This window comes from Pholcus phalangioides, unplaced genomic scaffold, assembly GCF_987345545.1.
Source record: "Pholcus phalangioides strain wild (caught in Gottingen) unplaced genomic scaffold, Ppha-v1.0 ptg000001l_1, whole genome shotgun sequence".
NCBI classification, from domain to species: Eukaryota; Metazoa; Arthropoda; class Arachnida; order Araneae; family Pholcidae; genus Pholcus; species Pholcus phalangioides.
In genome coordinates, this window is record NW_028301594.1 from 5,738,084 (window position 1) to 5,752,071 (window position 13,988).

The following is a 13,988-nucleotide window of genomic DNA, read 5'->3' on the forward strand; positions in this document are numbered from 1 at the left end:
CCTGTATACTGTTTTCTTTGTAATGATCAGATATCACTTTGACGTCACATTGAATAAAAAATTGGTTTTTTTCTTCCCTCGATAAGCGCGCTAGGGTTTCAAATAGTCTTACCTCATCCCATTTCAAGTTTTAATAAGTCTAGAATTACATTAAGTTTGATAAAAGTTCTATTATAAAATTTGAAAAATGCAACGAATAAGCGTATTGGTTACATTCCAGCGAATGTAATCAATGGATTTCTTAGTTGCTTTTAACTATAAAAATTTGATAAAATTTGTTTCACACAACTTGAAAAAAAACAACCAGTAAACCTGTTGGTTACATTTGCACGAATGAAACCAGTACTCTTATTGGTCGCATTTTTTCAAGTACTATAAAAGAACTTTATGAAACCTTTATAGTATAATCTCGACAACTCGTTTTAAGATACGAGCGCGTCCCTACGTCATTTCCCATACCAGTTTTAGCTTGTTCCGTAACGTCAGCGACAGGAACATCAGTTCCTATGTATTTTCAGTAAACATCCGGATTTATTGGCATTTTCAGAATATTTTTTCCTCTCCCCTAGAAATTTTCGAAAATTGTTCACCAACGCATTTCAGTTTGCCAATCGCAATCGTGTGTCAGGCCAACATTAGGTAAAATAAGCCTTCGGATGGCGAGCCGTTACAAACAAACCTGAATCTTAGAGGCCCACGAGAAAATTAAAAGCCGTTTCACGACATGATTCGGCAGTGCGTTCGCACGCGATTTATATATTGTTTTTAGAATTCCACGAGTAAAATGAAACAGTCGTATCCAAAATTTCGTTCCTGAAAGTCGCGAATTCGTACTAGCTCCTGAACAATCAAAATTCATCCATTATCATATAGTTCCGGTCTTTATTTGGAGAGGAAAGATGCCTTCACGTCTTCAGCTATCTGATAACTCCGACGAAGTGCCACCAAAGAAGCGACGGAAGAACCAGAAGAAGCCAATGGTATCTGCACGCCAGCAAGCAGACACGGAATCCGAATCAGAAGAAGAAGAGATGGAGGTTGAATTACAGGCTGGTGACACGAAAGGCAAGAAAAAGTCAAAGAAAAGGTCGTCGTCCAGCTCAAAAACGGGGACACGCAAGCTACTGATTTCCATCGAGAAGGTCCACGACTACATCCGCCATTTCAAGAAGAGGGTCGACCCGCAAGTCCCCATCATGATTACTGCCATCGAGGAATACATAGCCTCAGAGATCATCAGAACCGCGGCCACAATCGCCAAGACCCGTGATTCCGGATCCGTCGTGGACAAGGACATCACGGCAGCCATTTGCTGCGACGCGGACATCAGGGGAGCGATGTTCGACTGCGTAATTATTGCCATCTGATCCTCACAGACTGGAACATAGAAAGGAACGATTCCCGTCTATCCATCGCGTCTGCAAGTGTTTAGCTCTCGTCTATTGATCCGATAAATTATATGAAATAAAATGGAAAAAATAAAAGAGTTTATAGTTCAAAAATATATATTGTGTGCGTATTTCATATAAATTTTACTACGATCGTGTTAAATACTATGTATCGAACTCGAATGTGAAGCCAATCAGGCAACGATGCTCGAAATATAGTTCGGAACTCGTGTTCCGTTGGTCATCTTCCTAGAAAGCTTTGAATCTTTGGATCATAAGCTGCATGTTTAACGTGAAAGAAGATTCAGGGCCCAAAATCGGCGTCGATTTGATTTTAATCGTAGCGGTACATATCTAGATCTTATATGCTCAACCCGTGGCCACTAGTCAAACGTGGCCCTCGGAGTCATCTGTGGCCCGTGACCTCAAATCTAATTTTGTAAAAATCAAGTAAGTGGCCTATTTCCACAAATCTCTTAATTGACTCGTGGTACACTTAGACGTTACTTACTAAGGATCTGGGGCGCTGTTGTGCATAGCTTAAATGACCCGCAGCACATTTACAGATAGCTTAAGTGGCCCACGGAACATTAACAGATCACGCAAGTGACTCGGGGCACATTTACAGCTCAAGTAAACGACCTCGGACACACTTCCAGATCACCTAAGTAGCCCACGGCACATTTTCACTTCAATATACAATGCAACGCACTGCTCCTCCTGCATAAGGGTTTCAGTCCTGTATACGGACAACTTTCAGATCCCCCTCCCCCTATGTTTTCTTCATTTCTGCTGAGTAACCCTCTGCTTCAGAGACTAATCTTGGGGGGGGGGGGGACAGGGCCGTCTCAAGAGTATCAAGGGCCCCCGGGCCAATTGATTTTTCTGAGGCCCTACCAAACAAATTGTGGAAAATTTCAATCAGATCTCATTTTTGTGAGGCCCCTCTTCACTTGAGGCCCCCAGGACATGCCCGGGTGGGCCCATTCCTTAAGACGGCACTGGATGGGGGAAGAGAAAAGCAAAGGTTAATTTGATATGTGAAGGGAGAACACAGAAACTCTCCAAGGAACTTTTGCGTTTTTAACTTTCAAAACGCGTAAAAAGCGTTTTAAATTCAAAGAAATTGGTAAAAACAGCACAATTATATTTTCATTATTTTAAGTTTATTGCAAATTTGTTTTCAGTTTTCTATCGTCTTGCTTCCCCCCCCCCCCACCATATGTGTGTCTCTGGGGGGGGGGGGTGAGCATTAGGCATTTACAAGATGCTTAGGCTGGGCGTAGCAAAAAAATGTTGGGAGCCACTGCTCTAGCCGCTAGATCAGAGGGTATTTTCAATCTTCTTCGAGTCGCGAGCACTGTCTATGCTTGTCATCAAACATAGAGCACCCCTTATGGCAAGGGTGCTCAAACTCTAAGAGAGAGCGAGCCAGTTCATTGGTTTGAAATCGTGTCACGGACCGCTTGAGTGATGTGGAATAATGTCACAGTTTACTTAATTAGGTGATATGCAAGTGTGCCGCGGGCTACTTGAGTGATCTGGAACAGCACTGGGATCTGTAAATGTGCGGCGGGTAATCTTGAGTGGGCCACTTGAGTGATCTGTTAATGTGCTGTCTGCTGTGGGTCGTTTAAGTGATCTGTTTGGTTTGAGGTCGCGAGTCACATCACATTACTTCGAGAGTCAAATTAGACCCGCTGCCACAAGGTGCGCATGTATTCCAGGCATCTTCAATCCATGGCTCGAGGGACACCACGGTGCTCCCCGATGCACCCAGAGTGATCGTTGCTCGTGTCCGATTCCGTGCTCACGACCACTTTATCAACGTTCCGATTGAACACCTTATACGAAATGCATTCAAGGACCGAATTCATCCGGATTTCAAACTTGCCGTAGGGGTGCTCTTCTTTTAATGATGGGTACAGGTAGTGCTTGCGACTGGAAAAACGTTGAAGTCCTTCGATGTATGCCTTACGCCTTTACATACACATGCTTGAAATCATAATAACCGTAATTCTTGAATGCAATTTTTAAGGAGTATTTAATTGAAGAACTGATCAAGTGCTCGCGAGAACAAAATCTATCATGAGCATTGAGCACTCTTGGAGCTTCGGGGGCACCATGGTGCTCGCAGCCAGTTGAAGATGGCTGCTCTAGATTAGTCATTTTGTAGTTCGTGTATTGTTACCTAGATGGCAGCATAAAGTCAAATATTTTCGCTTTTCAGCTACTTTTTAAAATTTTTAAGGATCTGGCAACACTTCTCAATAAGTTGAATTCTCCTCTAAACATTCCGCTTCCCGAGTTGGCAACACACGGGAGATTTTTCTTGTTTTGACCTTTTGCCGAGAGACGTCTGAATTTCTGTGGTGTTTAAATAAACACGTTCCCGAACAAAACGATGTATCGGCTGTTGACGAAACCCGTCGTCTTGCAAGATGCTCTGAAGATGTCTTCGACAGCCATCGGTTCGCTTGTGGCTGAACCAGCCGTTCCTCCGGTTGTAGTCGAAGAGAAAGAGACCTTCTTGCCTGCACCCATCGCCAGGAACACACATTATGCGTTATCGCTGAGCGCCCCCAAGAAACAACTCGCCGCCCAGTCCGGTGGAATCGGGGGTTCGTATAATTCTAATTGATAATCACTATGATGTTATATCATCTTATGTTTACCAGACCCACTTCCCTTGGAAATCGATCGGGGCCTGCAGTGCCGTCTCAACACCAACATGGGCCCCCCGGGCAATTGATAATCTGGGTCCTCTTACCTATTTGAAAGCGCCAGTCTACGTACTTGTCATGAACATGGATCCCAATAAGCGGGACCCTCTATAGTGAATTTGTAGTTTGAAAAGGGATAAAAAAATAAAATTAAAATCATCCCGAGCTTCAATCGTGTGGGGGGCCCAAGTATCAATTTACTAGATTGCCTAATCATATTAGTGGTGTCTTAAAGCATTGGTCCGGGCAGCCCCGTTGGTGATATATACTAAAGAGGGGGCAAATCAGCCAAGTTTACCTCCTTGCAAAACCCTGGGTAACTTGGCCCCACATTAATCATATTTGGGGTATATGAGGGTACTTCACTCAGATGGTGAGGTGGGATCATCCGAGGCTAAAGCCGGGACGTAGGTTATTTGTGGCATGTGAACCGAACAGGGCTGTTATTTCGCTTCAGCAGAAACGTTTAATTTTATCATGTTATGTCTTAATGTGGCGCGTCAGCTGTTCTGTTGTTTGCATGGGGAGACTGAAAACATGGGAAGGGAAAGAAAACAAACAAAAATGAAAAGATGCGGGATACATTTGACTCCAGAAGTGTCGGATAATCATGCCTGGCATTAAGTGCTGACGTAAGGCATCTAGCGCTCTGTAGGAAAACAGTCATACTGCTTTTCCTATTGATGAGTGGACACTGGTGATCATCTGGGGGATTCACATTGCATGTGGTGCCATAAACCTTCTCCTATGAAAATCCGGCTTCTTGGGCTGGCTGGTGTCTTGTTTCTGGTTGAAGGTGAAAGGATATAAATAGCCCACACAAAAACCGACGAGATGAAGAAACGGGATGGCAAACCTCCCCCTCGAACTTGGCTCCATGGCACTCGATTCAGGAATTATTTCCATTTCACCCTGCCGGATCTGTACTGAGCAATATTGGCAGCATCAATTCTATAATAGCCTGCATGTCCCGAGTGATTGGTCAGGGAATGCATCACATGACTTAATTAGCATTAGTCCACCCTGGGACTTCATGAGATGCGATCACAATTTTCATGGATAGGTTTGCAAATTGATAGGTGGGTATTTCTAACCAGATGGGGGGGGGGGGGAGGAACTCAGAAGAATAAATTGTCCAGGGCCTATGATGTTTTTTAGATGGGTCCTAATAATCAAGGCAAAGCTTCCCTTTATTATTAGGACTAGGATATGGGCGAACCTTTGCGAATAGATGAACCTGGCTCCTAATACATTTAATTAGCTTACTTGCATGCAGGTACTGATTCAGGGAAGGGGGGGTGGCCCCCTTGGAAGGGCATGTGATATGGGTAAAAAATATGACAAATCCAATAAATCCTACACAATAGTTTGCTCCTCCCCCCATACATTGTCCTGAATTTAACACCTGCCTGTGTGGGGACAAAGGTATCCCCCAGAGAGCTCTCTGCATGAATAACGGCTAAAAGCTTTTTCCTTTCTTTTGCTTTTTAACTTTGATGTATTTGTTAGGCACCTTACTCGTGACACTCACAGTATAGAGGCTGATAGAGCTCTACCCTGAAAGCCCAGGAATTGATGTTTATTTTTTAACATTACTAAATGATATATGAATATTAACAGCCACTCAAAACTTTCACCAAGAGGCTCCACCCATTGATGTAAGAGGCCATGACAAATACAACGCCACAACAGGCAAAATGCCCAATGAGGTGGCTGAGAAAAAGATGCCCATAAAAACATGGATGTCATATATTTCAAAAATATAGCAACCCAATTAAAAATGCAATTAACACAAATTATAAACAATATATACACATGATAAAATATTATACAATGCCCATAAAGAATACTTATGGTTGTCTTATTCTAAGTATGGATAGCTTCTCGATTTACCCCAACATGTTTATCGTATTTCTTTTTAAACGTGTCAATTGTGTTACAATTTACTACCTCCAGGGGTAAGCTATTCCATTTATTAACAACCCTTTCAGAGAAAAATTCCCTGCGACACCATAACCTTGACCTTTGTATTAATTTCATGCATTAAATAGGTTTGCACTGGAAGTGGATTATAATATTTATGTTCATTTTTGTTTCAGTGCTCGCTCAAGTCAGGTGTGCGCATACGGATATCCAAGCACCAAACTTTGATTTCTATAGAAAGAAAGATGTTCTAGATCCTGAAAAATCAGCGAGAGACTCCGAAGATGCCAGGAAATCTATGAGCTATTTGGTAGCCGCTGGTATGTATAAATCTCTTGTTCACTTCAAGGTTTGACAATTTATCAGTATGCAGAGATGTCTCACAATCGGACAATAATCATGACCAAAGCTGCATTAATAGTAAGCGTGAACACTCCTATGGATAAACCAGAATCTAAACATGACATCAGCGCCCTCTGTGTTTGGGGAGGAAGTACTACTACCGCTGGCCTGTGATTGGCTGCTAGCGTCAGGTGGGAAGATGTCTTTCCCCCCCCCCCCCCCCCATCCTGGTGCCATTTTGTTTACTCACGTGGAAACGCTAGATTAGGTCGGCTGCTCGTGGTTTGTTTTTGGGCTAATTGGTAATCTTAAATTATCGAAAAAGGTCTTTTTAGGACCAACTAAAACTCTCTGCACAGCCGGTGTTATATTAGACATGTCTCGGTAACCGAAATTTTATTGCTGGTATGATGTTTTCAAATGATTTTTTTTATTTTTTATGGTGATTTCACCATTTGTAATCCAAGATAGAGGTCGTGAAGTGCAATTCAGTTATATTAAATAATAATGACTAATTAATTTTTAAATCACGATGCTGGAATGATGAATTGGTTTCTTTTGTAATTCGATAGTAATGCCGCTTGAAAAGGTATCTTTGGTGATGAGTTAATTCTCACACCATTGGCGGTTTGAATATATATACTGAATATATTCTCCTCTGAATTTAGCAGCGAATATCTGTGGAAAAGCGACATAATCAGCAGTAGCGGGGGAAGCCACGCCCATCTTCAGCAAGTTTTTCCTTCCGCTTCTCAGATGGCGCTGCTATCAATTCGGCGGCCATTCTTTAACATTGAGTGGACACGCTTATCTTTCAAGCGGCTTTGATCATGACTGAACTAACATTAGATTACAAGACAATATTTTTCATATAAGTCTTCATTTGTGCACAGTTCTGGAGGCACAACAGTATGCAAAGCGTATAGGTTTTTGCCCTGACTCCCCTGATGCCAACTAAAAAAATCCACATTTCTAAGTGCAATATTTGCAGAGATATTCAAAATTGAAAAACATAAGAAAGCCAGGAAAAACAACATTAAAAGCAGGAAAACCATTTTTTAGCATTTACGAAGTCAAACGTGCCGATTTCCTGTCCCAGAATCAGTTTTAGCTGAAATTAAGTTTCTTAGCTTTGAGGGCAGGGTTTGACAAAATCTAAGTACCAGGAAAAGTTTTTAGCAGCCAAAAAAAAAAAAAACCACTTTCAAATTAATACTACTTTCAATTTTTCCTGAACATAGCAGGCTCCCACTTCCATGTTGATATATATGAATTCCAAATTTTAGGTACCAATCCCGTCACCATGGGGCTCTGGCATCTGAGACTTGTCTTACTCTGTTAAAGGGGAATTTATATGGTGCCATTGCAGTGATTGTTATTTTGATTCATGAATATCTGCCCTGCCTCCAGGATAATTCATTGCGCCATTTGCTACAGTTTTTTGATTTGGTTTGCATAAATGGGAATTTCTTTGTGAATATCCACCGAGCAACCACATTTGCATTAAGGAAACATATGACAAAGCATGCGTTACATTTGGCTGGATTCGGAATCTGTGTGGCCTAGAGATGTGAGGTGAGAATATTCTCCGGAAACATTTAAAACAAAATAATTTTTGGCGTAATCACCTCATAATAAGAACTTTTTATTTTGAGAATATTCTCGTCATAGTGAGAGGTTTTAAAAGTTTTTGCTAATTATGACTTGAAACCCTTTAAAGATTTTTTTTAAAAATAATTCCTTTAAAAATTAGATAAATTTTCAAAAATAAGTTCAAAGCAAAAATTTAAACCAAAGTTGATTGACAAAGGGGAAGAAAAATCCCCTTCATTCTAAAGAAGATGCAAAACTGTCATTTGCTTCAATGAACACACATTTAAATTTTGTATCACTCGTATTTCTTTGTAAGTTGTGCGATTCAGCCATGTTGGTTTAATTTTCTTGCTTTAAAAGTTTAATATTGTGGGCTGCAAACTTCAATTTTCCTTGTCTTCTTGATGACTACTATAATAAAGTACTAGAGGATATTCTTATTGAAAATGAGAATTATATTCTGGGGTTATTTATTCCTTTCAGAGAGTATTTTCTATTTATAGAAATTGTTCATGTTATTATATTCTTGAGAATATTTTCTGAAGGACTAGTACAAATAACTGCTACTACACCACACATGTACCCCATTCATATTCCTCTGCTGAACTTCTAACGAATTGGTACATGTTGGAATGTGCGTGTCCGTGCTGTGAAGCTTGTTTTTATGTAATGCTTGTTATAGTGCGGCCATCTACCACATTTTTCGAACTACGAATGAAGTGTAATGTTTGATTTTTACCGTTGTAGGCTTGTTGCTCTCTGCGGCGAGACTTTTTAATGGGGAGATCAGCTTGCATTCACACCTTAAAGTTGGGAACCACAGAAAACCAACTTCAGCCGACCACCACTGCGGCGACGGTGGGTTTGAACTTGGGACCTCACGATGCGAGTCCGTCACTATGACCACTCCACCACCACAGCGGCTAGTACATATAACTGGAGGATATATTCTCATCAAGAATAATAATATTCTCAAGTTATTTGTAATGTAGTAGACCTTCCAGAGAATATTTTCCTAAAGGTTATTCTCAAGAATTTTACATCTCTAGTGCTGCCGTTGTAAGCACATGCTACTTGAACTGCACTCAACATAGCAATCATGAAAGACCACAAGGACGATGTAAAAGGGCGATCATGGCCAAAGCTGATGTTACCATTGTATGCAGCGAAACATTATCTTCCTGCTTGAACATAATGCGTCTTTTACTTCACAAAAAAGCTGCACTTTAAAAGATTTTGTAATTAAATTAAGTCTGAGTATTGGTGGCATTTTGCATTTACTTGATGTTTGAATCATTTTTTTATTTCGTTTACAGTGGGTGGAATAGGCACAGCTTATGCTGCTAAAAATACAGTAACTGCATTCATCTCGATGATGAGCGCTAGTGCTGATGTCCTTGCCCTGGCAAAAATTGAAGTCAAGCTTTCAGAAATTCCAGAAGGCAAAAACGTTACATACAAGTGGAGAGGAAAACCCTTGTTTGTGAGGCATCGTACAGCTGCTGAGATCGATCAAGAAACAAAAGTCGATCTCTCTTCTCTCCGGGATCCTCAACACGATGCTGATCGCACGCAGAAACCAGAATGGCTTATTCTGATCGGCGTTTGCACTCATTTAGGCTGCGTTCCAATTGCTGGTGCCGGCGATTACGGAGGATATTTCTGCCCTTGTCACGGATCGCATTATGATGCGTCTGGAAGAATCCGGAAAGGTCCAGCACCTCTGAATCTGGAGGTTCCACATTATGAATACACTGACGATGATACTTTGCTAGTTGGTTAATTTATTCTTCTGAAGAAATAGTACTGAAACTTGTAGAACTTTGATGCATATAAATTGCGTGGTGATTAAGTCGAGAGGATTTTCTATGTAAAAATGAACCTGTACAGTCGCTACCAATAAAGAAAAGCTTATTGGGTTGGTCAATAATGAAACAAATATATAATGCTTCTAATTTTTGTTGTTGGGTTCTTCATCCATTAAATATATTGTAATGTATTCCTCGAAACAAGCATTGCTGCTTCATCAGTTTTCTCATTCAGGGACACAACTAGGGAACATTTGCAAAGGGGGTTTGCATCAATTCTGCAATTGGACATATAAAATGTTTTAGGCACCACTACCGTTTTTTCGATTGCTGTGGCAACCTGGTGCCAGAGATTTATTAAGCTTCACATTAAAATGTGGCTATAATGTTTTTTTTCTTCATATTATATTTTCACATTGACAAGTTGTGGATGGGATATATATATAATCTTGTATGAAATCATAAAATTTTCAGAAAAAAGTTAACATTCAAGTGCAAAAAGCTAAATTATAGGGGGGAAAAGTAATATCTTAGACCAGTGGTGTGAAAAAAAATTTAAAACATTAAGGTACAAATGAGAGTATGTCTTGTATGTAAGCTTCGTACAGATGTACAGGTATCCCTTGCTTTACACCAGCAGTTATCAACCGGTACACTCTCCAGGGGCTCCGTGGCCACTTGAGCAAAAACGAATTACATTTTTAAATAGTAAAAAATAAATCGGTAACTTTGAACAATTGGCCTACAGGGCTCCGCGAGTCAAAGAAAGGTTAAGAACTGCTGCTGCAATTCTGCTATAACACGATTTTGAAAATTTAATTTTAGATATTGCAACCTGCAAAATTCAGCCTAGAGTTTGATGTTAATCCTTAAAATGGACTGGCAAATTCTGTCAGATTTCATTACTTACGAGGGACAAATTCTCAAATCCAATTCGCTAGATCTCACTAATCAGCATCTTTCGATAACATTGGCAATGCTATCATCAGAATTTCGACCAAAGAAAAAGATCCTAATGAAACTAAAGTTTTCATAAAAAAAGATGAAGAGAATGCTTTTTCCATGGAAAAAAGTTATTGTACCGGCTCTTCAGGAAACAAAACATTCACACTCACTAGAATCAATCAGAAGTACTGAAGGGAAAAAAAAGTGTTCATTTTCGGATAGTTCAATTCGTGGGGACATGGTTGGCGCTGATCAATTAGAACTGGTAGCTATGGTTATCTGTGCAAAGGTTCGTTGTTCGACGAAGATCTGCAAGCTTCTGTGCAGTCTATGGGTATGAGATGCAGGAATGCCTATGGCTCCCCTCTTGCAGTTGGATTGATTCTAAGGCATCCTGCCAAAGCCTCCTAGATTATCTCTCTAGGAGGCTTTGATCCTGCTCCCATGGCATTCGGCTTGAGTAACCGAGGTGCTGGCATGAACCGAGTGATGGGTTGCACAATGGGGAAATAAATTCTCCCATTAAAATAGCACGGGTTCCGTGGAGCCCACATGAGAGTGAAACACAGACCATTAAAGTGGACGCCGAAAAGGGAGATGTGTCGAATACAATGTGACCCTAGTTGCTGCTCGAGAGGTCTCGACCTTAATATCCAAAGATATACCTGGTTGATCCTGCCAGTAATCATATGCTTGTCTCAAAGATTAAGAACAGGCTTTAACAAAGATACCTTAACTCACGAGATTCATTTTAAAGTGTGAATTCATTTCATTAAAAAATATATACAGTTATTTTGCTGCTGAAAGTTGGTTTCATTTTTTTTTATCCATCTTACCCATATTAAATTTGACTTGCTTTAACGAATTTCGTCTTTGCCCAATTATTTGGCGAAACCAATTAATCACGTGAAGCAAGAAATACCTGTATGGAGGCGGGTGCTTAACAGCAGTCGGGTCGGATGACAGATATGCATGCTTGCTCCAGCTGGCAAAGCATCTAGTTGCAGCCCTGATTGAGAGGATGGGAACCACTTATCTCTGACCTTACTCTATAGCCCCAAAGCAGAATATGCTAAGAACTCAGAAAATAATTTCAATTAAAGAACTGTGTTGAAAACAGCATTATGAGAATTTTTACAGCAGAACATTTCCAGTCCCATTAGGGCTTGTTGCAGAATAATGCAACACATTCTGCTCTAGAGCAGCGGTTCTCGACCTTTTTTGACTCACTGAGCTCTTTCTGGTCTATACTTTCTATGGCAGAGCCCCGTATAGGTCTATTTTTTATTTATTCATCAAAGTCACTGATTTATTTGTTATTATAACTATTTTTTTCAAAAAAACATTTTTTTTTCTTTTTTTACTTTCCTTGAGCAGACACTGAGCCCCAAGGGCTCTGCGTTGCACTGGTTGAGAACCGCTGCTTTAGAGCATTACAGGATCATTGCTCATTCATTAACACAGTTAGTTCGGGGTCATTCAAGTATTACATCAGCATCAATGGGGAGGTTTTTGATTTGCAAACTTTTGGTGACAAGGGGGGGGATGATGCTTAAGTCATCAACCACCCTTTATAAAAATATTAAATATTTTTAATGACATCTTACTCGGTGTGCCAAAAACTAGAAAAACCTTTTGCTAGTTTGTGGGCACCTGAACTAAAATTCTCCCTACTGAGCACTTCAGTGATCTCTACATGTTTCACGGATCCAAGTGATTCGGAAATGTGTCCAGGCCACTTAAGAGTTCTGGAACTGCGCCATGAATCACTCAAGTGATCCGTAGTTATGCCACAGATCACTTAAGTAATCTGGGAACGTGCAGCGGGTAACTTGAGTGATGTGGAACTGCACTGGGGGATCGCTTACGTGCTCTAAAACTGTGCCACATGTCACTCAAGGGATTCCTAAATGTGCCATAGATCGCTTAAGGGTCATTCCATGTCAAATCACCCAGCCATGACACCCATAGTCTCAGATTTCAATGATTTTTTTTTCATTTGTTGCATTTACCATCCTTATTAACCGTGTGAAATGTTATTTGCATATCTCTAAAACTTTGAGAAAAAATTTTTGAAATTTATCAAAAACTGCTGCAGGTGAGTTTTCCGAGGCTCCATTTTTAAGCGACATTGTTTGAGAAAATAAATCATAACTTTTCCAATTTTCAATATATTCAAGTGAAATTTTCACTAAAGTGTTCACAAATACATGCAGAATATGAATAAAAATAATTCATACACTTACATTTGAAATTTACATGCAAAAAATTATGTAAACTTTGTTTTTGTGGAATTTTTCGTTAGAAAAAATACAATTTTTCAAACGTATTTTTAGACCAGAGGCACAGCAGTTACCAAAACAACTTTTATTTTAAATTTCTCCTAAATATATGAAGTAAAATACTGGAGAAAAAAATAATGGTTTTTTGACCGTTAATATGTTTATTCTGGCTCGCAACACAAAATTCATCGAAATAAGACTGGATCATTCCGATTTCAAATCATTCAACTAGATACTGAAATGCAACCCATCATCCCGGATTCCAATTATTATTTTTTGGTTATTGCTTCTACCATGCTTGTTGACCATGCAAAACTTCATGTACATATCTCAAAAACTTTTTGAGAAAAAAAATGTTTTCTAACCTCACGAATGACGTCTCTTAGGCTAACCCCATTCAAGCAATATTATTTGTGAAAGTATATCATAACTTTGCAGATTTCAATATATATTCAAATGAAATTTCCACTAAAGTGCTCACGAAAAAATGCAGATTATGAATAGAAAAAATGTAAACCTTAGAGGGAAAAAGTCATTTAAATTTAATTTTTTTATTATTTTTTATTTTATTTTTAACACAATTTTTTAAACACTTTTTTTTTGGATGCACAGCATGAATTTTCAATTTTTTTTTAAATTTAATCCTATTAATATATTACGAAGACTGTACAAAAGTAAGCATTATTTTGACAGAAATTTATATTTTATTTTTCATGTACACTTATACATTTATTAAAGTATTCACTAAATTAAGTTTAATGAGTAGTTAATGCAATAATTCAAAACAATTAATAAATTTTAAAATTCTAGGATTAAATGAATTCATGAAATAATTAGAAATGTTAATGTAATGTGTCAAATGGGAGTTGGTGAAAAAAAAAGGTTTTGGGTGAATAAAATAATTTTTCAAATTAAACCTTCAGTGTTCAAATTCCAAATAATTAATTTCACTTTTAATTGATCTATAAATATTTCTTATGATGC

General features: G+C 39.2%; 1 protein-coding gene across 1 annotated transcript; it reads left to right on the forward strand.

The window, feature by feature from the left end:
• Positions 1-3,696: 3,696 nt before the first annotated feature.
• RFeSP (Rieske iron-sulfur protein) lies at positions 3,697-9,974 on the forward strand. The gene is made up of 3 exons (XM_089243166.1): positions 3,697-4,009; positions 6,211-6,354; positions 9,286-9,974. The coding sequence occupies exons 1-3, from the start codon at positions 3,793-3,795 to the stop codon at positions 9,750-9,752; spliced, it is 828 nt and encodes a 275-aa protein (XP_089099292.1). The 5' UTR covers positions 3,697-3,792; the 3' UTR covers positions 9,753-9,974.
• The last annotated feature ends 4,014 nt before the right edge of the window (positions 9,975-13,988 follow it).

Coding starts and splice junctions, on each gene's coding strand:
- RFeSP (XM_089243166.1), top strand. CDS start 3,793: ATGTATCGGCTGTTGACGAAACCCGTCGTCTTGCAAGATGCTCTGAAG. Junction 4,010..6,210: donor CCAGTCCGGTGGAATCGGGG/GTTCGTATAATT, acceptor TTTTTGTTTCAG/TGCTCGCTCAAGTCAGGTGT. Junction 6,355..9,285: donor GAGCTATTTGGTAGCCGCTG/GTATGTATAAAT, acceptor TTTCGTTTACAG/TGGGTGGAATAGGCACAGCT.